The sequence below is a fragment of the Aspergillus bombycis genome, assembly GCF_001792695.1.
Source record: "Aspergillus bombycis strain NRRL26010 chromosome Unknown contig00004, whole genome shotgun sequence".
In the NCBI taxonomy this organism is placed as follows: Eukaryota; Fungi; Ascomycota; class Eurotiomycetes; order Eurotiales; family Aspergillaceae; genus Aspergillus; species Aspergillus bombycis.
In genome coordinates, this window is record NW_019170006.1 from 111,273 (window position 1) to 137,901 (window position 26,629).

Consider the following 26,629-nt stretch of genomic DNA (forward strand, 5'->3'; position numbering starts at 1 on the left):
GCTCTTCCATCACGGTATGCATTTGGTCTGGCGGGAGCCGGGGAAGGGTGGATGGATTGGGAGCAGACCACCTGCCGGCCGGGGCTCGGAACTGCTGCGGCGACGATTTCCCTGCCATGCGTCTTCATCTGTGCCTTTGGCAGGAGGGGGCGATGCGACATTGATGGTTGAAGCATTACGAGCGTCCGGAGAGACAGCCGGCTGGATTTGGGGGATGGCGTTGTCCAAAGAAGGTAGGCGCTGAAGGCGGATGGTCGGGCGGCGAGAGCGGAGCGAGGTCGCACGTTGTCGCCGCTGCAATGACGTCGGTTGAGTCGTGGACGCTGGCCTCGGAGCTTCTGCAGAAGGACCATTAGAACCATCGACAGGCTCGATATGATCCATTGCGAGAAGAACCCACTCTCAGCTGGGGTGGGGGAGTGAGATCAGCCAAACGAGTGAAAATTGCACCGGTCCGTTAAGTTAGTATCCGGAGAGAAAAAGTGGAAAACGAAGGGGAAGAGGAGGAGAAAGAAGGGTTCAAATGTGAACTCTATTGCCATTTGCTTGAGTAAGCGCGCCAAGCCGTGGGACTGACTAACCTTATTCTGCTCGGCGTCTTGGTTGGCTCAACCCTCAGGCCAACCCCGACTTCTTTGGCAGGAATACGATAAGGCAGTTCTGGACCGCCGTACACTATCAAAAAAGGTGGAGACGGACGCCGAACCCAACAGGAGAGCCACCGGGATAAATAACACCGTCCTTCAACAAAGACCTCAATCACAGATCTCTCAATACACAAACAACCATACATCAATAAAGAATGTTACTTTGTCGTAGACCAGGCATCCGACAAAGCGCCAGGTACACCCGGGTTACCTGATCCCTCTCGTCTGCCTGGCCCATAGGCATTCAGACCAACCGAACCGAACACAACACCCACCTGAAGGTGTTAGAATCGAGTATTGGATTAGATCTTAAGTGCCTCCACGATTCTAGACTGAGCTGTCATCGATCGACATGGCCAATCACTTTGGTCAGAGAACAATAACAATGTCATCAGAAATCAACATTCACTGCTATCCAGCGCATCTTACAATCTTACAACCCTAACTGGCTCTCGTGTTCTACCCTCACTACGACTCGTCTATGATCCCGTCTTCAATTATCATCTTAAATCGTAATATTCAGCCAGAGAGCTCTCACTATATTTTCAGAAACAAGACTTCTGACCAGGACGCTAAGATTACCAATCCTCAACAACGTAAACAGGTGGGACCGATAAAGGTGAGAGTACAATCACTGTTGGGAAAGTCACTGGTTGGACGGCACCAAGGGTATTTGGGATGCCGGCTCTTCTGCAACATAGTTGATGCTGACCGAGTTACTATTTTACTAGCGAGACTTACTGACCATCCTTGCATGTTGCGAAACTGTTCTCTCCCGTCAACGCGAACATCTTGGGAAATGGCTAAAAAGCGACCTGCCTCGCCGGATGTGCACTCCGACCAGCCCACAAAAAAAGTAAAGGTCATGAATGAGAATCAAGACTGGATCCTCGACGAGGAAGACATCCCTACCACCCCGTCTTCGCCACTGTCTCCCAGCGATACCAACGATAGCTCTGCCGATGCGGAAGCCCTGTCTGAATCCTCCAGCACGGACTCAGTCACATCGTCTCCTTATACCGTTGAGTTCTTTGCAGATATGGCCAATACCATTGCGAATCTCTTTCCTTTTAAAGCGTTTGCTAAAGCCCATGGCTGTACGGTCGGTGACGTTTCACAAGCGATCAGTGCCATGGTTGTTGCTCCCCTGTCCGACCCATCCTTCATCTGGCACAGTGATAGTGAGATATCTATCGCCGAATATGGACAAGGCATGATCGGTATCTGGAATGAGCATTACGAGCGCAAGCTTCGAAACACTGATACGACAAAGCCAACTATCGATCTCACAACCCCGACAGGCTCCACGGGATCTTCAGGAGTTGAATCACCCTCGGAAGATGGAAGTGTCCTGTCAGAAAGCTTCCATAAAGAACTGCTTGGAGAAACGTCGTCCGAAGATGAAGTTGAGTTCCCGGATAGCGAGGCACCGGGTCTATCAAAGAGTTGTCTCAGCACACAGTCACAGAAGGCAGCGGGTCGACCGGCCAAGAGGGTGAGATGGGCCCCTCCCCTCTCGCCGGTCGTCCGCGAGAAGGTGTACAAGGACGACTATGGCAACTATGTCCCGGTCCCGACACCAGAGGAGATCAAGGAGAAGGAGCGGAAAAAATTGCGGGAAGAAATGCGGGAAGAAATACGGGCAAGCAAAGGGCTACTTGAGCCAACGTATAATGTATTCGACCTAGAGGTCCTTTCCGGTTTTGACGACCTGGAATATGTGGTATAGCTTTCATTCTGTACAATGACGACCCTAGGTCCTTCTTCTTCTTCTTTGTTTTTATTTATGCATTTTTCTTTCTTGCTTTCTTGCTTATTGTTGTTGTTTGCCAATTAAACGGGAACGGCGCCGTAGCGTCAGGATTGACGTAGCTGCGGGCCTCTTGATCTGCGGTACATACGACTGATGTCGATTGACGAATGGGTTACGTTGTGTCTTGCAGGCGTTCAGCTTGATCTTTTTTATTTAATATTATTGTTTTGGATCATACAGAAGAGTCACTGGTGATTCATCCTTTTCATAAATAATATGTATATTAGTTCTTTGAATTTTCCCATGCAATTGAGTTGCCGATATGCAAGATGTGTGAGGGGGATTTTGGTTGATCTCACATGACACTGCGTTTAGTAAGCTCTCAATTGGACCAAATTGAACCACATCCCAAAATCCAGGATTGTTGTGTGCTCCACTGCGTGATGGAGTACGAGAAAAGATCCCTTATCCACTCAAGATGACCGATGAGAGAGAGCGTGGAGAACCTATGACGGGATCTGACCAGATATATGGTGGCAAGTGGAGCACCCGGTGCTGGAAGATACGATGTGTTTTTGGTGATCTGGAATGTTCCCCCCCCCCCAAGGAGGGGTAGAGTCCAGGGTGTTGAATGGGGCGGTCGGAATTATCCCACCAGCAGAATGGGAGGGAACAATAAGAGAATTCCCATTCATCTCATGTGTAGTAGGGGGGATGGGAGAAGAAAAGATGGGGTTGGAGGGTGAATTCCAGGTCATGTGCCCATCATGAGATCAATGAGTCAGATGTGTTGTTTTTTCTTTTTTTGTTTTTGTTGCAGGAAATCTGCTAAACAACGGGCGGTGATGTCAGATGTGAGCGCTAACCGCGACCCTAACCCGTAGTGGGCAAAGGTGCCTGAAGACTGGCCAGACCGCCGCCTTCCAATCCCGTAGCTCCGTTGGGTGTCGAAGTGACTAACGACACGTCGTGATTACCACTAGCATCGTCAACCTGAGGCCACCACATACCCGTCCCGGCTTAGCGTGCCACCGTCGCTGCCTGCCCTTTTTCTCTCTCCTTCTCCTTTCTGCCCCGTCGACTTCATCCTTCCTCTCAAGGCAAATCTCCATCGTGTTCAACTTAGGATTTCCCCCGTCAACCACACGTATCTAGGGCACCAAGCTACCCTTTTCCTCCTCCCCCCTCTTCAAGTTACTCCCACCCATCCATTCCAAGGAGTTTCAAGTACAGGCAGCCTTTAGCTACCCTGAGTCCTTGACAACACACAACCGGTCAGGTTTCCTCGCGAATTACACCAAGTATCTTCAACTCTCGACCTTGTGATCTCAGCCATCAAGATGTCTACTGCCGTCGAAAACCACGCCGACAACCAGGCCGCTACCACTCCCGCCGCCGCCGCCGCCACCACCACCACTGAGGCTACTACCAACGGCACTGCTCCTGCCGCCCCGGCGCAGTCCACCGATGCTGCTGCGGCCAGTGCTGATGAGGGACGTCGGCTGTACATTGGGAATCTCGCTTATGCGACCACTGAGGGGGAGCTCAAGGAGTTCTTCAAGAACTACAAGGTGTAAGTCTTGCACGTCGAGTTACCCATCGCCTTGTTTGTCAAGGTGTTCCCTTGTTTGGTCATAAGGTTTCTTGGCTTGCCAGTGTTAGTTGCAGGCCAAGGCGATCTATCCCGCTTCCGTAGTTCCCGGCTACTACAGGAGTGCTCCCAGGTTCTTCTGTGAAGGGCCGGCCATGCCTCAATTGCAGGCCCAATGAAGAAGCGCCGTCCAGCCCGTGCTTCGCATTTCCAACAATGGCATAAGCTAGATGCTAACAAACATTTGCTACAGTGAAAGTGTCTCCATCCCTGTGAACCCTCGTACCAACCGCCCTGTTGGATACGCCTTCGTGGATCTTGCTACTGCCCACGAGGCTACCTCTGCTATTGGTGAACTCTCTGGAAAGGAGATTCTCCAGCGCAAGGTTTCTGTTCAGCTGGCCCACAAGCCTGAGCCTGCCGAGGCCAAGGCCGAGGGTGCCGTAAGTGGCGGTGAGGGTGCCAGTGGCAATGAGGGCCGCAGGAGGACTGGAGGTCGTGGCCGTGGCCGTGGCCGCGGTCGCGGTCGTGGAGGTCGCCTCGGTCGTGGCGGCCGTGCTGTAAGTTCTCCAGTATTAGATGAACGCTAAACTCCTGAGATACTAACCTCTTTCCATAGCAGAACCAGCCCCAAAATGGCCAGGCTGGTGCTCCCGCTGAGCCTACCAACGTGCCAGATCAGGCCGCTCCTCTGACTGAGACCACCAACCAGACTGAAGCTGCTGCTACCTCCGACTCTGGTAAGCAGGCTGCTAAGCCTCGTGCCCGCCCCCAGAAGCAGCGCGGTCCCCCTGAGGATGGAATCCCTTCCAAGACCAAGGTCATGGTTGCCAACCTTCCTTACGATCTGAGTGAGGACAAGGTGTGTATACTTTCTGTTGGCGTTTGAATTTTGGTAGCTAATCCTTCCTACAGCTCAAGGAGATCTTCGCCGCCTACTCGCCCGTTTCCGCTAAGATCGCTCTGCGTCCCATTCCCCGCTTTATGATCAAGAAGCTCCAGGCCCGCAACGAGCGCCGCAAGGGCCGTGGTTTTGGTTTCGTCACCCTCGGCTCTGAGGAGCTCCAGGAGAAGGCTGTGAAGGAGATGAATGGCAAGGAGATCGAGGGTCGTGAGATTGCCGTCAAGGTCGCCATCGACAGCCCCGGCAAGGAAGACGATGTTGTTGCCGCTCCCGCTACCGGCGCTGAGAAGACTGAGCAGGCAACCGAAGCCCCGGCGCAGGAGAATGCTGCCCCGGCTGCTGCTTAAATGACAAGTCGTTCTCAACCAGAACGAATCAAAGATCTCGACATGCGCACTGTATAGTCGGGATTTGTTGGAGGAAGAGAAATGACCTTCGTGCGGATGATAACTTCATACTCTGCCGTCGAGGAGCGTTTTTACAAAAGTCAAAAAAGGTAAAAAAGACAACGAGGCCAACTACAAAACGCAAAAGTTATCAAAATATCATTCCCGTTCGAAGCGGTCATAGGGGACGAATTTACCATGAGGATGAGGCATTCATTATTTCCTATGTTTTTTTGCGCACGAACTGCCGCGAGGCATTCGTGCGACTGGAGCGACGAGAGACACCGTAATGTGTGGTTTTCACGGAGACGTGACCTTTTGCTAACGACTATTGCCCTTCTGCTATCCTGTATCTTAGCAACCATTTAGTTTATGATTGATTAGCCGCAAGGCTGGCCTTGTAGTGATTGTTTCCCGGCGCCCTCCGTGACTGAGAATCTGACCCGCGTAGACGATGTAAGAGTTCATATGAGCCTGGAGATATAGTCGTATGTCCTTTTAAGTTAAGCGTATCAGCACCAGGCTGCAAGACGAATGCAGTCATACTTGGGCTTCCATTGGACTCCACAGGTGCCATCGGAACAGCGCGCGAAAGTGGAACTCTGCAGTGATCTCCCTAATTGAGGCCAATTAAGCCTGATTTCCCCCTCTTGGCGTCTCAATTAACTGCCAACACCACATCACCACCTGGACACTTGACCTTGCGGTACCTTGGACCTTTCTGCGTGCTTTAACCTTAGCGAGAGGGAGTGACGAAGAACCCTACTGCTAGTATCGAACCGACTGCGAACTCGCATACTTGTCTGTACGCGGTGCGGAGAAAGAAAGACCGGCATACTAACGGCAGAGAGGGGCGCTCCAGCCGATTCCACCTCCACACTGCCTAACCCTCGCGCCACCACAACACCCCTTAGGCACTTGGGGTTGACATCAATTATCCTTCTTCGCTATATCTCTTATTTTCCTGTTTGACTCGATCAACCCATTTTATCATCCATCATGTCGAAACTGTGGGAGGTAGACCCGGAGACGAAGGCGAAGGTATGCCCACTCAATCATGACCCTGTCAACGGCCAGGGAACTAGATCTGTCTAACCTGTGTGATAATGTGTCCAGCTCCTCCAAATTTCCAAAACTAACGGAAACGATAAATGCTGCGACTGCGGCGCGCCATCGCCTCAATGGGTTCGTCTCCTACAACTTATTTCCGTCTATACCTATACCTGCGCCTCAAAACGGCCACCTCTTGTCATAACCTTCACTAATATGTCTCGGCCATTTTTTCTTGCTTCTACCAGGCCTCCCCTAAATTCGGAATATTCATCTGTCTCAATTGCGCAGGCACCCACCGCGGCCTGGGCGTCCACATCTCTTTCGTGCGATCGATCACCATGGACGCCTTCAAGATCGCCGAGATCCAACGTATGGAGCTCGGTGGTAACGAACCATGGAAGTCATTCTTCGATGACCACATCGTCACTCAGTCCGAAGGCCGTACATTCGAAGACTCCACCATCAAAGAGCGCTACGAAGGCGAAGTAGGCGAGGAGTGGAAAGAGAGACTCTCCGCCAAAGTCGAGGGGCGAGAATACGTTCCGGGACAGAAACCAGCCCAACCAAAGAAGAAAGCCACCGTTGAACCCGCATCTTCGCGATCAAGCACACCGTTGGGTCGTGCGTCTCCTGCGTCGCATGATGGATTCGGAGGTATGGATGGTGGGCGGAAAGAGCGTAACGAGGCATACTTTGCGAAAATGGGCTTGGAAAATGCCACGCGATCGGATTCCGTTCCACCATCGCAGGGTGGAAAGTTCACTGGGTTTGGTGGTGGCATGCCCGTTTCATCGGGACCGTCGAGAAATCCATCCGGAGGAAATATTCCCGGGTTTGACGATTTTCAGAAAGATCCTATGGCTGCATTGACCAAAGGGTTCGGCTGGTTTACGTCTACCGTTGGAAAGAGTGCGAAGACTGTGAACGACTCATACATTCAGCCTACCGCTAAGTCGGTATGCGCCTATCCTCCAAGATTTCCCCGTTTTTCTCTTGCTCCAAACTAACATGCATCCTTTTCCAGATAGCGGAATCCGACTTCGCAGCCCAAGCCCGCCAGCATGCCACCCAACTTGGTCAAACTGTCCAAGTCGGCGCCCGCGGTGCGGCTGGTCACTTCCAGCGATTCGTAGAAGGCCCAGACGAGAACAGCGCCGGTCGTCGTCGCGCCGAACCCGAACGTAAGGATTTCTGGGACGACTTCTCCGCCCTCGGGCAAGAGGACAGTCACCGCAGAAATGCCTCCCGGTCCAGCGCCATCGGAACTGCAGCCATGAAACCCGGCCCTACCTCTGGTGCCAGCGCCACGACGGGCAATACATCATCAACGACCGCGAAGGAAAAGGATGACTGGGACAATGATTGGTGATTTACTTTTGAAGTTGTAGAATACATGACTGAAGCGTAGTACATTTAGTGTTTTGTCGCGTTTCTTCTTTGACTGCCGGGCAATGGTTATATATATCTTTTCTTTTGGATCGCCCGGGCCCCCTGTGCTTTTGCATGTTTTAGATGCGATGACAGTGTTCACTTGCCGTTCATTTGGACATAGTTCTAGGTGAGCTGGTTTATATTCTTGTTTGACAAGGTCTGGTTATTACCATGTCTCATTTAGATCGTTGCTTAGATTGCCACATAGATGCTAGCGAGGAACCTAGTTCAGCAGGCTGGATCCACTACCCATACCATGCATGACGCTCGGACACCAGATTGCAAATTGATCTAGTACTACTATACATGTATCCTATTATATTTTATTCTTACATAAATAACTCCCTGAACGCAATCCAGAGTACAGAAACAGCATAGAACGGTACTGTGCTATGCTGTAAAAGCCCAAATAACTACTTAGAGAAAGCCACCTCTCAGCTCGGCAAGCACAGCCTTCTGTCTCGGCGCACTCATCTTCTCGAACCGATCGACGCTCATGACGAACGTGCCGCGTCCTGCGCTTAAACTGCGCAGGTGTTTGAGATACCCGACCATTTCCTTGAGGGGTACCTTTGCCGTGATAGTTCGGGCTCTGTTAACTGAGGAGGGGAGATCGATTCCCACAGTGGACGACTGGAAGGGATCAGGCGGGGCGTAGACCTTGTTCGGGTCGATGGGGGGAAGGAGGTCGTCTGTTGGGTTTGAGGCGATGTCCGTCGTTGGGAGGGGTGTTTCCTCGTCCAGCGAGATGATGTGGCCGCCGCGGGATGAAGAGATGTCGTGGACGACGGCGCCGAGACTGGCTTCGTCTACGCTGATGATCACATTCATGACTGGTTCCATTAGGGATGTGCCCGCTGCCGAGGGGAGGTCCCGGAGGGCGGAGGAGGTTGCGAGCCGGGCTGCGGCGGAGAGGGCGGAGGGGGTGGAGTCGTTGCCGAAGAGGTGTTCGGCTGGATCGAAGGTGAGGGTGACGCGGGTGCCGTGCATGGGGAAGGTGAATTGAGGGCCGCGGGCTAGTGCCGCGAGACAGCCGTTCTGGAGAGATGTGCGAAGGGCGTGGGCGTCCAGGCCTGGGGGCAGGAGCGGACTCTCCTCAATGCCCTTTTTGTTCACTTCGACTTCGAGGCCCGGGGCTTGGATGATGATTTGGTTGCCGTTGGCGGTTTGGATGGAGAGTGCCGATGGGTCGGGTTCTGTGGTGGTGTCTTCGGGGTCGAAGGGCTCGACGGTTGCGGTGCAGCCGGCTTTGCCTTTGCGGCCGGCGATTTCTTTGTCGAAGATCTTGGTGATGGGACCTGAGGCGCCGAGGGGGCATTCCCGGTAGCCGATTTCGATGCGGCCCATGGATGCTTTGGCTTTGAGGTCGTTGAGGAGGCGGTCTCGGGCGATTTCGAGGTGTAGTTCGCCCATGCCGCTGAGGAGGGTTTGGCCTGAGTCTTCATCGACGGTGACGTGCAGGCTGGGATCCTCGCGGAGGAGCATCGCGAGAGATTCCTGGAGTCGCTTCTCCTCGCTTAGGCTGTGGGGTTCGACGCTGGCAAAGAAGACGGGGGGCGGAACGTTGATCGGACGGAGTTGGAGGGTGGTGAGAGGTTCGGGGGGTGTGGCTTTGTTGCCGGAGTAGGTGACTAGGGTGTCTCCCGTTCGGGTGTGTTTGAGGCCAGCTACAACTCCGATGTGGCCTTCGGGGATGGAGTCGACCTCGACGGCGTCATTCGCATACATCTTCAGCAGACGAGGCGCCCTCTCTGACACATTCAGGTTGGTGTTGTACAGGACGCTGTTTCGGTCGAGAGAGCCGGAATAGACGCGGACGTATACTAGAACACCACGCTTGGGGTCATTGACGACCTTGAAGGCTAAGGCGCAGCTTGGAGCTTTTCAATGGCGTGGCGGGACTCTGCTTGAATGGCCGATTTCTTCTTTTGCTTCCCCTTGGCAGAAGCTGCCTTCTCGCCTTGTTCGACTAGGAGATCACCGGAAAGCAGGTGTCGGAGGCCACCCTTAACTCCGCCAATGCTGACCTCTGGTTCAGGAGTCTCAGGAGGGCTAGGGAGAAGATTCGTCACAGCATCGAGGAGAGGTTGGACACCGATGTTTCGAAAGCTAGCACCAGCGAAGATGGGGATGATTTTCCTTCCCTGCTCCTCCAGGAGGCATCTACGCAGACTCTCGAGAATGTCATTCGCGGGGACTGCCAAATGGTCCTCTTCACAGTCGAAGAACTTCTCCACCATGGCTTCATCATGCTCACTCAGCAGCTCAATGAGGGCAATCCTCGCGCGTTTGAGCTCCTGTGCAAGCTGGGGCTCTTCGCTAGCCAGCTGTTCAAGATTGAACATCTTGACAGACTTGCCGTCTCCTTCCTCCCAGCGAAGGCCTTGGAGATTGATAGCGTCGGCAATGCCGATAAAACGTCCGTTTCCTCCTTCGAACCAGGGAATCTGACAGACAGCAGGCCAACCGCCCAGCCGGGAGGCTACCTCTCGGACTGTCCGGCCAAAGGCAGCCCCATCTCTGTCAAGCTTGTTCACGTAAACAATCCGGGGAATCCGATAGGTACTTGCTTGGTGCCAGACTTTCTCTGTTTGAGCCTCGACACCGGCCACACCGTCTAGAATGCATACCGCGCCATCTAGAATGCGCAGGGATCGCATGACTTCGAAAGTGAAGTCCGCGTGTCCAGGGGTGTCAATGAGATTCACGGTATGAGATGAGGCAGACCTTGGCGTCTGTGGCTCCTGCGGAGTTGTATTTCCATCGCCGGCAGTTTGAGGTGGCCAATGGAAAGTAATAGCGGCAGATTGAATCGTAATTCCTCGAGCACGCTCGGCAGGAAGGAAGTCGGTGACTGTGGAGCCTTCATCCACGTCTCCTATCCTTCTTGTAAACCCGCTGTAATAGAGCATACGTTCCGTCGTGGTAGTCTTGCCAGCATCGATGTGGGCGATGATACCGATGTTCCTGGTTCGGTCGAGGACTTCCGCTTGCCATTTGGAAGCAGATGTTGAGAACCCACTACCCCGAAGCAGGTGTAACCTTGCGGCGGTTTTGATTACATGTGGATTGAGCCCGAGCCGGCTCATAGACACTGATTGGAGTCGCGCTGCTTGGTGAGCGCGCAAGAGAGGAGCCGCGACCATGATCGCAATTGCCCCTATGACATCTGATGATTGAGTGGTACCGTTTATCCGCTTGTATGCATGTTATATTACAAGCAAGGAGCTAATAAGTGGGGCCCTTCGGGGACGTTTGCGTAGTTCCAGCTCTCGAAAAATGAAGTTCTCCAAATGTCGGATGTCACTGATGCGGATGCCTGGCCAATCAGGTGTCGGCGGCAGCAACGACGTAACCTTTCGGCTTGTCTGTCTCTTCGGGTTGACATTCCTTCTGCCTCCCACTCCACACTCCCGCATCCTTAATTTGCCCTTCACAGTACCCTGCGGCTCTCAATTGTTTTTCTGAGGGGATCCAGGTAAGTGTCGTCAATTAGCCGCAAGAACATTATGAAAATGAATGCATTGCTAATATTTGTGTGCCCGCGATGCAGACGTGGTCCGTCGGAGCCATACTACCTACTTACTCTCCATCCACCCCCAGCAAAAGCCAGACAGCCATGGACTACTCCGCTATATCGCATGACCCCGACCACCCCGCGGGTACCTCGCCTTGGGCTTCTCCCCGACCTACCCAAACTACGTTTCCTACCTCGAGTACCAACGATATTCCTTCCGACCCGTTAGCTCCCCCTCAGCCTCCGTACGATGCCGACAGGGAATCCCAGCCCGAACGTTCTCTGCCTGCCGGGGAGGAGCAGACCGAGTCACCCGACCTCTCGGAACGACTACAGAGCGCACAGCTAGGCGACCCAGATTACCATCATGAGCAATCACAGTATGCTGCACAACAGCAACAATATGCCCAGCAACCTCGGTCTCAGCCCCCCGCTAGGTATCAAACCGGGGCCAGACAGCATGCCAGACCAGCTCCTCTATACAAAATTCAGGCGAAGATTACAAGCTTAGAGAGGACAGGCAAAAAGGATCCCGTTTTGCGTTTCGATGTTCACGTGAGCAAGCTCCTTGTAACATTGGTTATCCACCGTCATCGCAACTAACCCCCCTATGCACAGACCAACATCCCCAAATTCAGAACCACTCAATATCGCGACGTCCGCCGTACCCATGCAGAGTTTACTAAGCTCGCCGAACATTTGATGTCGGCGAACCCCGAGGCGATGGTTCCTGCGGTGCCTCCCCCATTGACCCCCGCCGGCGCAGGAACTGAAGAGGATGAGATTCGCGTGAAGGCGTCCATGCAGAAATGGTTGAACACCGTATTGGGTAACGAAGTTCTAATGCAAGATGATGAGGTCGTTCTATTCGTTGAGAGTGATTTCGGCTATAGTCCGGTTGTTCGGATGAAGCAACCTGCGACGGGTATGCGGAGAAAGGTCTTGAAGCAGTTTGCACCTCCCCCAGATGATACACCCGAGCTACAGAATGCGCGACCCGTAGTGAAGATGTTCTATCTAGGTAGCATGGATGCTAGTCACAAGGTTGACCGCGTGGTCAAGGGCCGACGAGGTATGTGAGCGTGAGCGCTGTGGTGCAATAATGCCAGCTAACAAAATGTTTTAGGACTCGGCCTTGCCGAATCAGACTTTGGCGTAAAGCTGGGGCAGATGCATGTACAAGAGACACACCCAGGTCTGGCCAATGCTTACCGGAAATTGGGAAAGGTCATTCAAACAGTCGGGGATTATCACGCAGTCCAGGCTACCGCAGAGGCCACCACCATCGGGGAGCCGTTGAACTATCACTCGTCTGACGCTTTTATCGTGAAGGAGACCCTTACGAACCGCCACATTTTGCTTCGGGATTTGATCCAAGCTCAACAGGTCACCCGCAGCAAGCGCGCAGCTGCAGATCGGCTGAAAGTCAGCTCTTCTGTTCGTCCAGATAAAGTCGATGAGGCAATCAATGCTCTAGATGAAGCTCAGAGCCATGAAGACTACCTCACAAAGAGGACACACCGGGTGACATCGAACCTACTTCAGGAGAAGCGCCGCTGGTTCGACCGGACCACGAGCGACCTCTTGGCCAGCCTTCGTGAGTACACGCTGCGTCAGATTGATGCCGAACGTCGTACCCTTGCAACCCTGGAGAGTGTTCGTCCGGATATCCGGGCGATTGATTCGTCTGGTGGACTGAGCCGACTGGGCCGTGAATCACACCCGACTGTGCGGCGGCCAAACCTTGGTTCAAGCCAGGGACCCAAGGGCGACGCGTGGAGCGGTATCCCTCGTCGCAGCGAAGGCCTTGGACGCAGCATGAGTGGCAGCATGATCTCGCCTACTTCGGAGGCTGATGAAGAGGTGAATGGGCAGGGCAAGGGAAGGGTGCGCTCTCCCAGTGGCGTCAGCTCTGTTGTCGAGGAAGATGATGAGGACCGACTGGATGCCCGCAACGCGGCGAGTCGGCTAGCTACTAGCACCTTCTGAACCTCTCCTGTAAATTACGGATATTCATGACTGTGAGATTCCCCTGTGACCGCCGTACCTTTTTCCAATGATCAACCTCTTGAGTCCGGGACGAAGATTGTTTCAGTCTCAAATTGTGTTCGATGATGTTCGATGTGTTTTCTCCCTTACTGTCATTGTATTGCGCTCGAGATTCCTCTCGGATCTGATTATGATGTTCTACCGTCTCTGTGACCTGCGTAGTGGATGAACCATGTGATAAAGCAAATAGGTATATACACTCAAAACATGCCCTCATCAGCCTGAACTCTTACGTATCCATACTATCCAACAACTCCGCGTCCAGCAATGTCAACGGCTTCCCCGATTAGCTCCATCACTAAACCTCACAAACCCATCATTCGGTAACTGAAACCACGCCGCCTTCTCCTTCACAAAGAAATGCGCACAGGGCTTCGGAACCACCCTGTCGAAATCATCGATGGTGCCCGCGGCAATGCACAGTCCCCCCGGCTCCGAGTCATACACCATACTGACGCTCGATCCACATTGGGGACAGAACCCGCGCGTAGCGAAATCGCTAGATCGCCGCTGTGTCGGTGCCTCGTGGGTCCAAGTGATGCTCGTCGCAAGAAAAAACGCCCAGGTTTGGTAGGGTCCGCCGGATTGTTTGCGGCAGGTTATGCAATGGCAGTTGGTTAGTTTCGTGGGCAGGACGCTCGCCGTGTAGGTTATGTGCTTGCAGGCGTAGGTGCCAGTTAGGGTGGTGGCTTCCATTTTACGTCTGGTTGTCCACCCTGGAACTTGTTCCTTTCCCTTTTGATCTTTTTTGCTGTCTTTTGGAACGCCTGAGACGGATTAAATGGCGGTACACATGTTTGGTGAGGACGTATGAGAGGATGAGATCGGGAGTGGGTGGCTCGTATACATTCTTTGTGCTGAAGGGCTTGCTAGGCTATTGTCCTGGGTTTTTGGGTTGAGAGTCCATTGTTGTAAAGGAGTCTCTGCTGATGACAATAGTAAGAGGTTGGAATGAGATATATTGAGGTTTCGGGCGCATCTTGGAGGGTTCCATACTCATCTTGCTTCTCTTGATTGGCTGCTACGGGTTGATCTATGAAGTAGTGAATAGTAAGTTTTGGGTAAAGCATTAGGGCTTGGCACCGCGAAACTATATTCAAGACTGATCGGATCAGGACTCAGACATTATCTAAGTATAGTATAGTATCCTGAGAAGGACAAAGAAACACGGCACGAACCCCCACTGAGAAGTAACAGGATCAGGTAGGCCCTTCTTCAGCAAGAGCCCACTCTTCGCTGTCGCATCCGCGCAGTCATCAAAGAGTGTCCGCACCTACCCGTAACCCGGTATCTTGTTACTAAGTATTGAAGGCGCCGCCAAGGGAAACTATACTCTCTTGCTATAGACAATAGTTAAACCAGGCATGCTAAGATGCGATCCTCAAAGGGGAGGTAGGAAACTTCAAATGTACTCTGATGACCCTCCAATTCTGGAAAGGACCGATGGTAGGATGCCATCCGCTAGGGCTGCACATGGGCGCAATGCAGACAAAGGCGAATCTTGGTCAAGGTTTGTAGAGTCGTTGTGGCAAAGGAGGGTATTTCCTCCGTGCGGCTTGTCATAAGGATGTGCTTTTGTGCAGAGTTAGGGGATGGTAATGCAGCAGTAGCATTCTTGATCGCTCTCGCTACCTCCGATTTGCCGTTGGTGTCTAAGGTAGTGGATTGGTGAGAGGTGAATAGCATATCCCCAAGTTCGACTCCTGTGGCGATGAAATGGACTAGACTAGACGAGACGTCCTTGAGAATTGACTTGCAATTATCCGTTTAATCTCTACACCCTGATGGCGACTAGAGCCTGGTAAGCATAGCCCAGCTTCGGCAGTGCTGTCGAATATCTGATGGGCACTAATTTTCCTGGCCTGGGATTGGAATTCGTGACTAAACTCTAAGTGACTTGAAAGAAATGTCCTAGTGATTTTTTTTTTTTTTTCAAAAAAAAGGGTGTCATCATTGACTACGGCTCCCTTAGGGCTGCAGAACGAACTGCACACTCGGGAACTCGAGCCTATTAAGAACCCACTTGCATAGGACTCTCGCAACTTCTACTTAGTTGCTAGCCTATACTTTCGAAAGGACCCTGAGCAAGTCACTCGTAATTGTCACCTTGTGATATGAAGCCCTAGGCCCTAGGGCGGGGGAATTATGACAGCTTTTTAACGGATTGGCAAGAAAGCGAGGCTTAATACAAGCTACAACAAACACCTCATCTCAGCGATAATCCCTGATCGCCAACCTATTAATAATAAGAATAAGCCTCTAACGATACTGTATTAGCCTTGACGCTAAAAGCCTATGGTTATGGAATATGTTTCATAGTAAACTGAAGCCTCTAGGCTGCATAGAATAACCTATAATGACTGACCATCTCGTGGTGGAGAAGGTAGGGGACAACGTTCTCTTGATCCTCTTATTTTTTTACCCGGGTCCTCCGATGTAGAAGATCACCATCTGGTTTCAGTTATCGGAGAACCGCTCTCTTCTTATAACTCAATTAATTTGATCTGGTTTGGTGCGGTAGCCTATTTATTAACATCATGAAGACGGGGGTATACAGTGTTGCTGGAATATCGTGTAGATCGATGCACGATTCCCAAAGTAGTCACGAATGCCGAATCGGCCTTCCTTTCTTTTCCCCGAGTTCCATGTGGAACTTAATGTATTCGGTCGTCGTTCAAGTTTGGGTCCATGATCTCAAATCCCCATCTCAACCCCACCCTGCGCTTAACTCTGATTGCATGTCTTGAACCCTGCGGATCCATCATTCCACTTTTTGATTTCAAAGCACCCCCGACAGCTTGAGCTGTGGCCATTACGTATTCTCCAGACAACTATAAAAACATCAAGATGCCCCTCCTTGCTACCCCTCTCCCTGTAATCCCTGATTGAAAGCTTGTGGGTGAAAGATACTTACCTCTGGAAGAATGGCTCCTCTTAAGGTCTTCCTGTAGGTAACTTTATCTCTAGTGACTGGCATCGAATCGATTGCTAATCTATCTCTAATGGGTCCCCAGCACCGGTGCCACTGGTTACATTGGCGGAGATGTCCTTTATGCCGTGCACCAGGCACATCCCGATTGGCAGTACTCCCTTTTGGTTCGAAGCAAGGACAAAGCAGCCCCGGTTACTAGCAAGTACCCTAATGTGAGGACCGTGCTTGGAGATCTCGACTCGTCCGACGTTATTGAGGAAGAGGTCAAGAACGCCGACATTGTACTCCGTGAGTAACTATCTATATACAGTCTTTGGCAATCAATGCGCTGGGAACGACTTTGTGTAACTAACAGCGCCACTTAGATTGTGCCAACTGCGACCATGTCGCATCTGCAGAGGCAATCGCAAAGGGTGCCGCCCACCACACTCCTGAAAAGCCGGTGTGGGTGATCCACACCTCCGGCACTGGCATTCTCACCGTTGAGGATTTCCGCAGCAACACCTGGGGCTTTTACCGTTCGAAGGAGCACAACGACTGGGATGGCGTCGATGAGCTCCTTAACCTCCCCGACGACTCCTTTCACCGCAATGTCGACAAGATCATCATCGAGGCCAGCCAGCGGAACCCGGAAAGTGTCAAGACGGCGATCGTCTGCCCTCCCACTATCTACGGTCCGGGCCGTGGACCTGGTAACCAGAAGAGCGTTCAGGCATACTGGCTCTCCGCTGCTGTGCTGAAGAGAAAGAAGGGATTCTTGGTGGGTGAAGGCAAGAACATTTGGCATCAGGTCCACGTCCAGGACCTCAGTGACGTATATGGTGCTTTGGCAGACGCTGCCGCCGCCGGTGGTGGAAAGGCCACGTGGAACGATAAGGGCTACTATCTTGCTGAGAACGGGCCATTTGTTTGGGGCGATATCCAGCGCGAAGTGGCTAAAGTCGCCTATGAGAAGAAGCTGATTCCCTCTCCTGATGTTGAATCCCTGTCGGATGCGCAGGTCACGGAGTTGAACGAGTTTGGGCTGTATGCTTGGGGAAGTAGCTCTAGAGGCCATGCTCTTCGAGCCAGGAAATTGTTTGGATGGTCCCCGAGCAAGCCTAGCCTGAAGGAGCTTATTCCTGAGATTGTGGACGTCGAAGCTAAGGCCTTGGGTTTGCTGTAGAGAACGGCACAATATTGCAGCGCTACTAGCGTATAATGATGGAACGAATTCAATGACGATTCCCTGGTGTACACTATGTAGTACGGAATGCGTAGTCGGCCATGGGAGTGCATATTAGTATTTTAGCCATTGTAAATCAACTCTACTAGGAGTCAGATAGAAAGACTCCTGGCATTATTTAGAGCTTAGAGCTTGTAGAGCCCTCATTCGTTGGTTACTCACGGCTATTGCTGTGGCTGACTATCTTGCTAGGAAGCATTACTCTGGCTTTTATATAACCATCGAATATATCACCTACAACGCTTTGATATACTCTAGTAGTTATGGGTGAGTCAAAAACCCAAATTCTTCAGGTAGTTAGATTGCAGCGCCTCGTAGAAAGTATCATCTATTTCACTTCATCATCTTTCTTTTCTTAAGCCTGAATAACCGGCATTGATGGGATACTGAAAGAACGCTGAGCGGAGACCGCAAAAAGCTTAGCGCCGAGCGCGGGTAACACAAGCGACCCAAGCGCGACATTCGCGGTGCAATCCTCTTTATTATCGTCGATCACCGAGTCCATAACCCAAGACACCTTTGTCTCAGAACAGGGCAATCTTACTCTCGAGATTCCGTCACATGTCATTTCCACGGCAGGTTGTTCCATCCCCACGGCGTTTTCCTTCCATACCTAATTGCTTCAACCCTCATCTTAATTGTGGTGCACGCTGACAAGTCAAACCTAGGCTCCGCTCATGACTTGCGACTTGTCGGAAATATTCTGGTTCTCTGCCTGAGCAATCCACGGTAGCTTTGGTGAAGCTGTCATGGCTCCAGGTGGCGGAGGGAAAAGAAAGAGAGGTGACAGAACTTGGTCTAGTGATTCAGTAAACGACGGCTCACGACCCTCTCCTCATCGACCGAGTAACCTAAACATGGCGCAACACAACCTACCTCGCGATCACTCCGATGGTCGCGGAAGAGGGCGCCGACAGAATAATCGAGGGGGAAGGAACAACCTTGGACGGAGGCCTAGCAGCGACAACCAGAACCAGGCTGGCGGTCGGAAGGATACTGCTATGTCTCCGCCCAACACAACACCGGCGAAAGAAGCTCCGGATCAGAATCAAACAAACGGCGCCTCCTCAGCGATGAATCAGCCCCAACCTCCCCCCTCGCCTTCACCGGCTCCTTCGCAATCACAGCCACACCCACCGCCCCCGCCACAACTCCAGATATCGCATGTTCCTCCCGTCCAACCTGCCGTTCCACCTCCCCCATTCGATTATGAGTACGTGAGTGACACAGTGGTTGAAGCATGGTCCTCTACAGGGAAACAAAAACTTGTTGAGGATGGAGTGCATGCAAAGAATGAGCAGGATATCGCAAATTTGGCCGCGATATACCAGGAAGTGATCCGGGCCGCTTTTTACGGACGGCTGTCGCCGACGGATGCTGGGGCGGTAGTTAAAGATATCATAGGAGAAGATGTTGCTGCAGAAGATATTGATATGGATAGTGAAGGACAGATGGCAACCCTCCTTGATACCCGTTCTCTGTTCTTGGACACGCTATCTATTGTTACCGATTCCGACACGACGAACCCTGCCCTGAAGCCATTGGTATTCTCGACTGGGATTAGCTCCGCGCTCATGCGCCTTCAACTCGATACACCGCTTCTCCAGTCTCTGGGCCTTGTCCGTGATACATTTGCCCGTATGGGAATTCGGAAGCAGACCAATCTGCTTTACCGACAATCTAACTATAACCTACTGCGTGAAGAATCTGAGGGTTACTCAAAACTACTCACCGAACTTTTCACGACCAGCAACAATGAACCTCCGTCGAGTGAGGTAGTTGAGGATACCTTCGAGAGGGTCAAGGCAATGATCGGCGCGTTCGATATGGATGTCGGCCGTGTGCTTGACGTCACGTTGGATGTTTTCGCTGCCGTACTCGTTAAGCAGTATCGATTCTTTGTGAAGCTATTAAGAGCGAGCTCATGGTGGCCCAAGGAGGATGCTTTCCGCGGTTCTGACAGTGACAACCGTGATTCCGGGCTTCCAAACTGGGCACTACCAGGCTCTGCGGGATGGGTAACGACAGACGAAGAACGGGCCGAATTGGTGCACACAAACCAGCATCGAGATGCAGAATTCTGGAAGCGAGTCAACGAGATTGGAATCCGGGCCTTCTTCGAGATTGGCCGCAAACCAGTATCTGAGGAGGAACTGAAACGTGTACTCCCTGAAAGCAACAATCTTTCGGAAGAGGAGGCGGGAACACGTAAATGGATCGTGGAGACAGGGACATTGCCACCTAAAGGGAACCGAGTGGCGGCACAGCTTCTCGGATTCAAGCTTCGTTTCTACTCGTCTCGGGCCCGTAATAAGTCGGACATTCTCCCGGACAATCTTATCTACTTGGCGGCATTGCTGATTAAGGTAGGGTTCATTTCCCTACGTGATTTGTACCCTCACCTTTGGAGACCCGATGATTCTATGGATCTTTTGAAGGAGGAAAAAATGAAAGAAAAAGCGGAAAGGGAGAGGGCAGCGCGACCTGGTGGGGGTGTGAATGCGTTAATGATGGCCGGTGCTTTGTCGGACGATACTCTACCTACCCCTACTCCTCGCATTCGGGAATCAGAGACACGATCAGCAACACCTGGGAAAGACCAAGAGACGGAAAAGTCAACTCCAGCCAAGACCGAGGAAGATGAACTTCCTGAGCCGTCAGACCAGAAAGTGATGCTTCTTAAGAGCTTACTGGCAATTGGTGCGCTTCCCGAATCCCTATTCATACTCAGCAAATTTCCCTGGCTTATGGACGGCTACCCGGAACTTCCCGAGTTTATTCATCGTATTCTCCACCACTGTTTGAGCAAGGTATATGCTTCATTGCGCCCCCTCCCATCTGTGGAGGAGCTTAGAGGGCAGAAGCAAATCCTGAGTTCAGACCAGTCTGGCATACCGAAGGGCCAGATTCGGCTAAGCCAAGCACCCCCAAGGCGGGTGCTTCGATGGGCTCAACTTGACAAGGAGGATACGAACGATGGGACTGATTATAGATTCTACTGGGACGACTGGGCCGATAGCGTTCCTCTCTGCCAGAATGTTGACGATGTCTTTGCCCTCTGCTCGTCGTTCCTAAACCTTTCTGGACACAAAATTGGGCAGGACGCCAGTCTACTGACCAAACTTGCAAGAATTGGAAAAGATAGTCTAAGTAAGGATGATTCGCCTGGCAACAGGGCCAGGTGGAAGGACCTCTGCAAACGCCTCTTGGTGCCTGCCATTAGCTTGACCAAAGCAAACCCCGGTGTTGTCAACGAAGTATTCGACTTAGTGAGCTTCTTCCCCCGGGAAACTCGATACAATATGTACGCCGAGTGGTACTCCGGACAAACGTCTCGCCTTCCGGACGTCAAGTCGGCGTTTGACCAAGCGAGGGCGGAAACGAAGGACGTACTCAAGAGGCTGAGTAAGACGAATATACGACCGATGGCTCGTGCATTGGCCAAAATTGCGTATGCAAATCCTGGTATTGTTATCAACGTCGCCATCAGCCAAATCGAATCTTATGAAAATCTCATCGAAGTTGTCGTGGAATGTGCACGTTACTTTACCAACCTCGGGTACGACATCTTGACATGGGCGTTGATCAACTCGCTTGGTCAGAAAGGAAGAAGCCGTGTTCAAGAGGGTGGATTACTGACCAGTCGCTGGCTGAATGCGCTGTCAACCTTTGCGGGCAGAACCTTCAAGCGGTACTCGGTAATGGATCCTACCCCCGTGCTGCAATATGTTGTGGAACAGCTGCGACACAACAATTCCACCGATCTTATTGTCCTAGAGCAGATGATCAGTTCTATGGCAGGTATCATCACCGACACCAACTTTAACGACAACCAAATACAGGCCATGGCAGGTGGTGACGTCCTTCAAGCCCAAACAATCCTACAGCTGTTGGACCGACGACACGAATCTAAAACTACATCGAGGCGACTAATGAAAGCGTTGACCGTCTCGAAGCTCGCTGGTCAGTTGCTTATTGCAATCGCCCAGGAACGTTGGACCTGCATTTTCCAGGAGTCGGAGGGTTCCTCGGAACTCAAGCTGCTGGGTAACGTATTTGACGAAATTCACCGAGTTTTAGCTCAGTATCTGGACCTTCTGCGCAGTAACATGTCGGTGGAGGAGTTCGATTCATTCGTCCCTGATCTTGCATCCCTGATTGGCGAGTTCGGAGTCCAGCCTGAAGTAGCTTTTTGGATTCGACGACCAAGTGTGGCCAAGAAGATATCCGAGAGTGAAAGAACGACACAGGACGAGGACGCAGGGGTGGCCAAGAGCGGTGAGGGCGAGGAACAGTCTCCGTCTAAAGATGAGACGGACAAGATGGAAACGGATGAAGGAGAAGCGACAGCCCAGGATGGCGGGCAGCCTGCTGAGAATGCCATGGATGTTGACAAAGATCAGTCTGAAAAGCCTACTGAGACCGATGCTGTGAACAAAACAACAGAACAAGCCATCGCCATAGCCTCAGTTACTCCCGAAACTCCTCTGAATCCCGTTATGCAAGACCTCCAGGACCAGGTAAAGTCGGCTCTGCCTTCTGAAACATGGGGTGTGGTTGGCCTGCATTTCTATGTCACCTTCTGGCAACTGTCTCTTTACGACGTACATGTACCTCAAAAAGCATATGAGGATGAAATAGACCGCCAGAAGAAGAAAGTAATTGCTATTGGCAACGACCGATCTGACATTAGCATGGCTGGTAGCCAGAGAAAGGAGCGGGAAAAGAAGCAGATAACCCAGCTTCAAGACCGCATACTGGAGGAGAACAAGGCTCACCTGAAGTCTTATGGTCAGACAAGGACGAAGCTGCAGAAGGAGAAGGATCGATGGTTCGCTGGTATGCGTGGGAAACACGATGCGTTGAATGTGGCCTTGCTGGAGCAGTGCTTCATGCCTCGACTGCTGTTGTCACCGATTGACGCATTTTACTGCTTTAAACTCCTCAAATTCCTCCATACATCCGGAACGCCTAACTTCCGGACTGTCGGTCTTCTAGACCAATTGTTCCGAGAGCAGAGACTTACGGCATTGATTTTCCAGTGTACTTCAAGGGAGGCTGACAACCTTGGCCGCTTCCTGAACGAGATTATCCGAGATCTTGGCCGTTGGCATGCCGACAAGGTCGTCTACGAGAAGGAAGCGTTCGGTACCAAGAAGGATCTTCCTGGATTTGCCATGCTTGTTGACCCGGAAGGCAAACCGACGACATTCCTGGAGTACGAAGACTTCCGCCGACTTTTGTACAAGTGGCACCGTCTTTTGGCTGCTGCCCTCAAAACTTGTTTGAATGGCGGCGAATACATGCACATTCGCAATGCCATTAGCGTCCTCAAGGGAGTTGTGCAAAACTTCCCTGCCGTGAACTGGATTGGCCGTGATATGTTGACCAGTGTGAACAATCTCAGCCAGAACGACGAGCGAGATGATGTGAAGATTCCCGCAGCCTCTCTGATTGGTGATCTCAACCGTCGTGAGAAGAAATGGATGCTCCCCCAGGCCTTTATGATAACTAGTCAACCATCAGCAGGGAAGGGCAATCCTCCAAAGAGTGAATCAGCTGACAAGAATGCAAATGGAAAATCTCTACCGTCGCGGCCTCAATCTTCGACTCCAGGCTTGAACGCTTCCGCTACGGAATTCAAACCAACCACCGAGTAAGTGTACACAACCTAAGGCTAACCTTACTACCCTGGCCCGTGTTTCTGACAATCCAAACCACAGGCCTCACACGTCCAAGTCAGAACCTACAAAGACGGAAGTCGAAGATGGAGAGATTGAGGATGCGAAGATGACCGATGCTGTGTCGAGGAACACAACAGAAACAGATACACTGGGCCAGAAGTCGTCTGAGCAAACTGACACCACAGCCTCAACCACAGCTGAACCAGCTGCTTCCCAGACACAGCAGGCAGGCGGCGCTGAATCAACAACTAATGAGAAACCTGCTGCTCCGGCGGTAGAGTCTCGAACCACTCGTCAGCCTACCCCTGCTTCCCCAGCACCTGCTGCATCCCATGCCACTCCAAAGGGCCCTGAACCGGGCCGGCAAGCAAACATTCCTCGACGCCCTGACTCAGAACGAGCGCCATCCGGCAACCAAAACGTGCGCTCGCAGACGCATACGCCTAATCGTCCTTACCGGGAGGATGGAAGGTTGCCACCACGACCTGACCTTCTAGACGACAGGCGCGATAGACATCCAGACTACCCTCGAGGCGGTCGCTATGGCGGCGAGCATGACTACAATAGGTCGTTTGAACAGCCTCTAGGTGATGGCAGGGGCTATGGTCGTCTCGATAGAGAGTATCCTTTAAGGCCATCTATGGACGAGCCATTCCGTGGCCCTCCTTACCGTGAGGGGCGTCTCCCAAGAGAACCGGAGTGGCCAGATCGCTCTGGACGTTTGCGCCCTGCGGACGCTCGGGACGCACCACCTGTCGCACGCTCTGGTCCACCGACTCACCCTGATCGCGCAGAAATGATCCACGATCACCCTGACCGGGAAGGTTATCGGCGTGGGGAGGCACTGCGACAAGAAAAGGATGACAGGCGATCTTTGCCATCGAGAACGTTATCACCTCCAAGAGTGGAACTTCCAAACCGCCCGGAACGCTTCCCCGATGACCGCCGATCCGGTAACTTCGGACAAACACATTCACGGCATGAGGATCTACCGACCGGACCTCGCAGTGAACGGGTTGGACGGCCTCCCATGGAAGGCCACGAATCAAGAGACCCGGACCTGAGCCATGGACGGTTGCGTCAGCCAGAGCCTCCAGCCGAAATCCCATCTGGGCCCCGGATGCGCAATGCACCTGGCAGAGGTGGACGAGGTGGGCCAGGGCCATCTAACGGCCCGAACGCGCCTACTGAACGCCAACCGCCTACTGGGCCAGGTCGCCAGGGTATGCGTGGCGGTCCTGACCAATCTGCATCCGCAGCCCCATCGTCACCTGGCGCTGAAAGGCTTGATACCACTGGAATACATCCTGACCGGCTGAAGAACCTTCAACCGCAGCCTACGGATGGCTCCTTTGCAGGACCCATGCGCTCCAGTCATCCTTCATCTCCTGCATCCGTTGTTCCCCCATCGGGACCTCGTAGTGCGCTTGGACCACCGCAAGGGCCATCCTCTCTTAACCGTGGACCGCCCCAAGGCCCCGGTTACGGTGGCGAACGGGGTCGTGGTGATAAGCGGTTTGCTGGGCTCAACAACATGCTGCAGCAATCTGGAGGACCCGCGGAGCGTGCGGGCCCAGGTCCAACCATTCGTGGCCGAGGTGCCAACCGTCAGCCCGCTGGTATGAGTGCTCCTTCTCAGGCTCCTGATGAAGGCGGTCGGTTGGGACCAGCACAGAATCGACCTGACCTTATGGCCGGCCGGCCCTCCACTTTCTCCGAGGATGATGGACAACCCCGGAATCGACCAGGCGGAGCCCGTGGGGAACTTGTGGAGGAGACTGGATCCGAGTCACGGAGGCCTGTGCGGTACTCGGGCCATGACCGGGATCGAGAAAGGGAGCATAACAGAGAACGGGACCGTGGTGACCGTGATAGAGATCGGGAACGTGACCGTCGGACAGGCGAGGAGGAGGGAACACGGAGTAGTAGCCGGAGAGAGGAGCACCGAGATCGGACGCGAGACTTTGAACGGGAGCGCAGCCGTAGAAGTGATGTAGGCGCAGGCAGCACTCGGGAAGAACGGTACGAGTCCCGTGAGGCATCACGCCGAGGGACCGGGTCACGCGATGACAATCGTCGTCGACGGGATCGCGAGGATGCATCAGACGCCCAGAGTCAGGAACATGAAGGGCGCCTTCGGCCTCCATCTTCGCTTGGCGGACACCCACCTCCGCCCCCTCCCCCGCCACCCCTCCCAGGGAACGCCGAGGAAGAACGGCGCTGGGGCGGCGGCCGGGAACCGCGTGATAGAGATCGGGACCGGAATCGGGACCGTCCGCGCGACCGAGACTATAACCGCGACGGCGGCGGCAGCGGAGGAGGCTCCCATCGCAAGCGTGGAAGACCCGGGGGCGATGAGAGTGGACATGGCGACGGCGGTGGCCGAGGAGGCATGAGAATGGGAGGTGAGAGTAAACGGCCTCGGCGAGGGGCGTGAAATTAGATTTCATGACATGATCGATTGAGATTCTTTATTGTCTTTCGTTAACCTCGACATTTTTCCTTGCTTCTCTTTACATGACGCATTTATGCATTGTTGGACGGTGTTCAAATCTTTCTTGCATTGGGATAACCTTCTCGGCTCTTGTTGGAGTCCACGTGTATTCTCTACATTTCTTTAGCGTCTTGGACCGATACCAGCTTAACGTATGTGGATAATGATACACTTTAATCCAGGATGTAAATGCACCTCTGTGCTTCTGGTCTTACGAACACTCATAAACCGAGAGAAAGGTTGAGGGGTGTAGTCCACATCCAGGTCTGTTGATTTGACTTGAATGTATTTAGACGACCCTTGCGCGCATTCTGTCCACAGCAGAACATACCAGGCCCCCGTATAGCTATACAGAGCTCAAGTAGTCTCGCACAGTCCGAGATCCATATAGTACTCACGAAACTAATTGGGAAGTGAATCTATGCAACCTAGCTATTCTGGTGACTTACCACACTGGACAAGTTACTTATCCTCAGTATCAGTGTGGGCAACGCTTTACGATCATGATTCATAGTTTCCCGGTAGCTGTCTAGCTATGGCCGAGGAACTATAGAATATAGACTGTAGAATTCAAAAAGGAAGAGGAAGTTACAAGAAAATCATAACGGAAGAATTCGTATACGGAGTACAATGGTATTACTAGAACCATAAGGCGAGTGAGTGGTGATTAGTATAAGACATCAGGATACCCTGCTGAAGCGGCAAAGCTAATTGGAAAACAGGGTAGGGTATTCACAGATCCTTCAATAATGTTTTATACTAGATATAGTAATGGTTTATGTGGACACATGCAAACTACTAGTCTTCAGCTGGCCATATTAACGCACTTCAAACGCAGCAGGATAGGTAATAAGCAAGAGCTATAAAGCCGACACCCCGGACGGGTGGTTCTATAGTGGGTACTTTGACACACGGCTCCGTAGCGGTTCCGACACCAACTTAATTCAGACGACAAATCGCAGA

General features: G+C 52.4%; 10 protein-coding genes across 10 annotated transcripts; 6 read left to right on the plus strand and 4 right to left on the minus strand.

The window, feature by feature from the left end:
• Positions 1-9: 9 nt before the first annotated feature.
• On the minus strand, positions 10-384 carry ABOM_001065 (uncharacterized protein; the record flags this gene model as incomplete). The annotated part of the gene is made up of 1 exon (XM_022528195.1): positions 10-384. The coding sequence occupies one exon, from the start codon at positions 382-384 to the stop codon at positions 10-12; it is 375 nt and encodes a 124-aa protein (XP_022393934.1).
• Positions 385-1,446: 1,062 nt separating this feature from the next.
• ABOM_001066 (uncharacterized protein) lies at positions 1,447-2,376 on the plus strand (the record flags this gene model as incomplete). Its single annotated transcript, XM_022528196.1, has 1 exon — positions 1,447-2,376. One exon carries the CDS (start codon positions 1,447-1,449, stop codon positions 2,374-2,376), a length of 930 nt encoding a protein of 309 aa, XP_022393915.1.
• Positions 2,377-3,680: 1,304 nt separating this feature from the next.
• On the plus strand, positions 3,681-5,242 carry ABOM_001067 (RNA recognition motif domain-containing protein; the record flags this gene model as incomplete). Its single annotated transcript, XM_022528197.1, has 4 exons — positions 3,681-3,973; positions 4,245-4,551; positions 4,611-4,853; positions 4,907-5,242. Coding segments are annotated over 4 exons (1,179 nt in total), but the record flags the coding sequence as incomplete, so codon positions are not given.
• Positions 5,243-6,280: 1,038 nt separating this feature from the next.
• On the plus strand, positions 6,281-7,703 carry ABOM_001068 (GTPase-activating protein GCS1; the record flags this gene model as incomplete). The annotated part of the gene is made up of 4 exons (XM_022528198.1): positions 6,281-6,322; positions 6,398-6,466; positions 6,580-7,290; positions 7,359-7,703. The coding sequence occupies 4 exons, from the start codon at positions 6,281-6,283 to the stop codon at positions 7,701-7,703; spliced, it is 1,167 nt and encodes a 388-aa protein (XP_022393944.1).
• A 479-nt stretch (positions 7,704-8,182) lies between these two features.
• On the minus strand, positions 8,183-9,493 carry ABOM_001069 (mitochondrial elongation factor MEF2; the record flags this gene model as incomplete). Its single annotated transcript, XM_022528199.1, has 1 exon — positions 8,183-9,493. The coding sequence occupies one exon, from the start codon at positions 9,491-9,493 to the stop codon at positions 8,183-8,185; it is 1,311 nt and encodes a 436-aa protein (XP_022394023.1).
• A 134-nt stretch (positions 9,494-9,627) lies between these two features.
• ABOM_001070 (GTP-binding protein) lies at positions 9,628-10,911 on the minus strand (the record flags this gene model as incomplete). Its single annotated transcript, XM_022528200.1, has 1 exon — positions 9,628-10,911. The coding sequence occupies one exon, from the start codon at positions 10,909-10,911 to the stop codon at positions 9,628-9,630; it is 1,284 nt and encodes a 427-aa protein (XP_022393980.1).
• Positions 10,912-11,384: 473 nt separating this feature from the next.
• On the plus strand, positions 11,385-13,271 carry ABOM_001071 (retromer subunit VPS17; the record flags this gene model as incomplete). Its single annotated transcript, XM_022528201.1, has 3 exons — positions 11,385-11,837; positions 11,901-12,354; positions 12,409-13,271. The coding sequence occupies 3 exons, from the start codon at positions 11,385-11,387 to the stop codon at positions 13,269-13,271; spliced, it is 1,770 nt and encodes a 589-aa protein (XP_022393917.1).
• A 330-nt stretch (positions 13,272-13,601) lies between these two features.
• On the minus strand, positions 13,602-14,027 carry ABOM_001072 (GFA family protein; the record flags this gene model as incomplete). Its single annotated transcript, XM_022528202.1, has 1 exon — positions 13,602-14,027. One exon carries the CDS (start codon positions 14,025-14,027, stop codon positions 13,602-13,604), a length of 426 nt encoding a protein of 141 aa, XP_022394048.1.
• A 2,319-nt stretch (positions 14,028-16,346) lies between these two features.
• Positions 16,347-17,428, plus strand: ABOM_001073 (putative nucleoside-diphosphate-sugar epimerase; the record flags this gene model as incomplete). Its single annotated transcript, XM_022528203.1, has 2 exons — positions 16,347-16,551; positions 16,629-17,428. Coding segments are annotated over 2 exons (1,005 nt in total), but the record flags the coding sequence as incomplete, so codon positions are not given.
• A 917-nt stretch (positions 17,429-18,345) lies between these two features.
• On the plus strand, positions 18,346-25,609 carry ABOM_001074 (putative THO complex component (Rlr1); the record flags this gene model as incomplete). Its single annotated transcript, XM_022528204.1, has 2 exons — positions 18,346-23,144; positions 23,212-25,609. The coding sequence occupies 2 exons, from the start codon at positions 18,346-18,348 to the stop codon at positions 25,607-25,609; spliced, it is 7,197 nt and encodes a 2,398-aa protein (XP_022394042.1).
• Between the last annotated feature and the right edge of the window lie 1,020 nt (positions 25,610-26,629).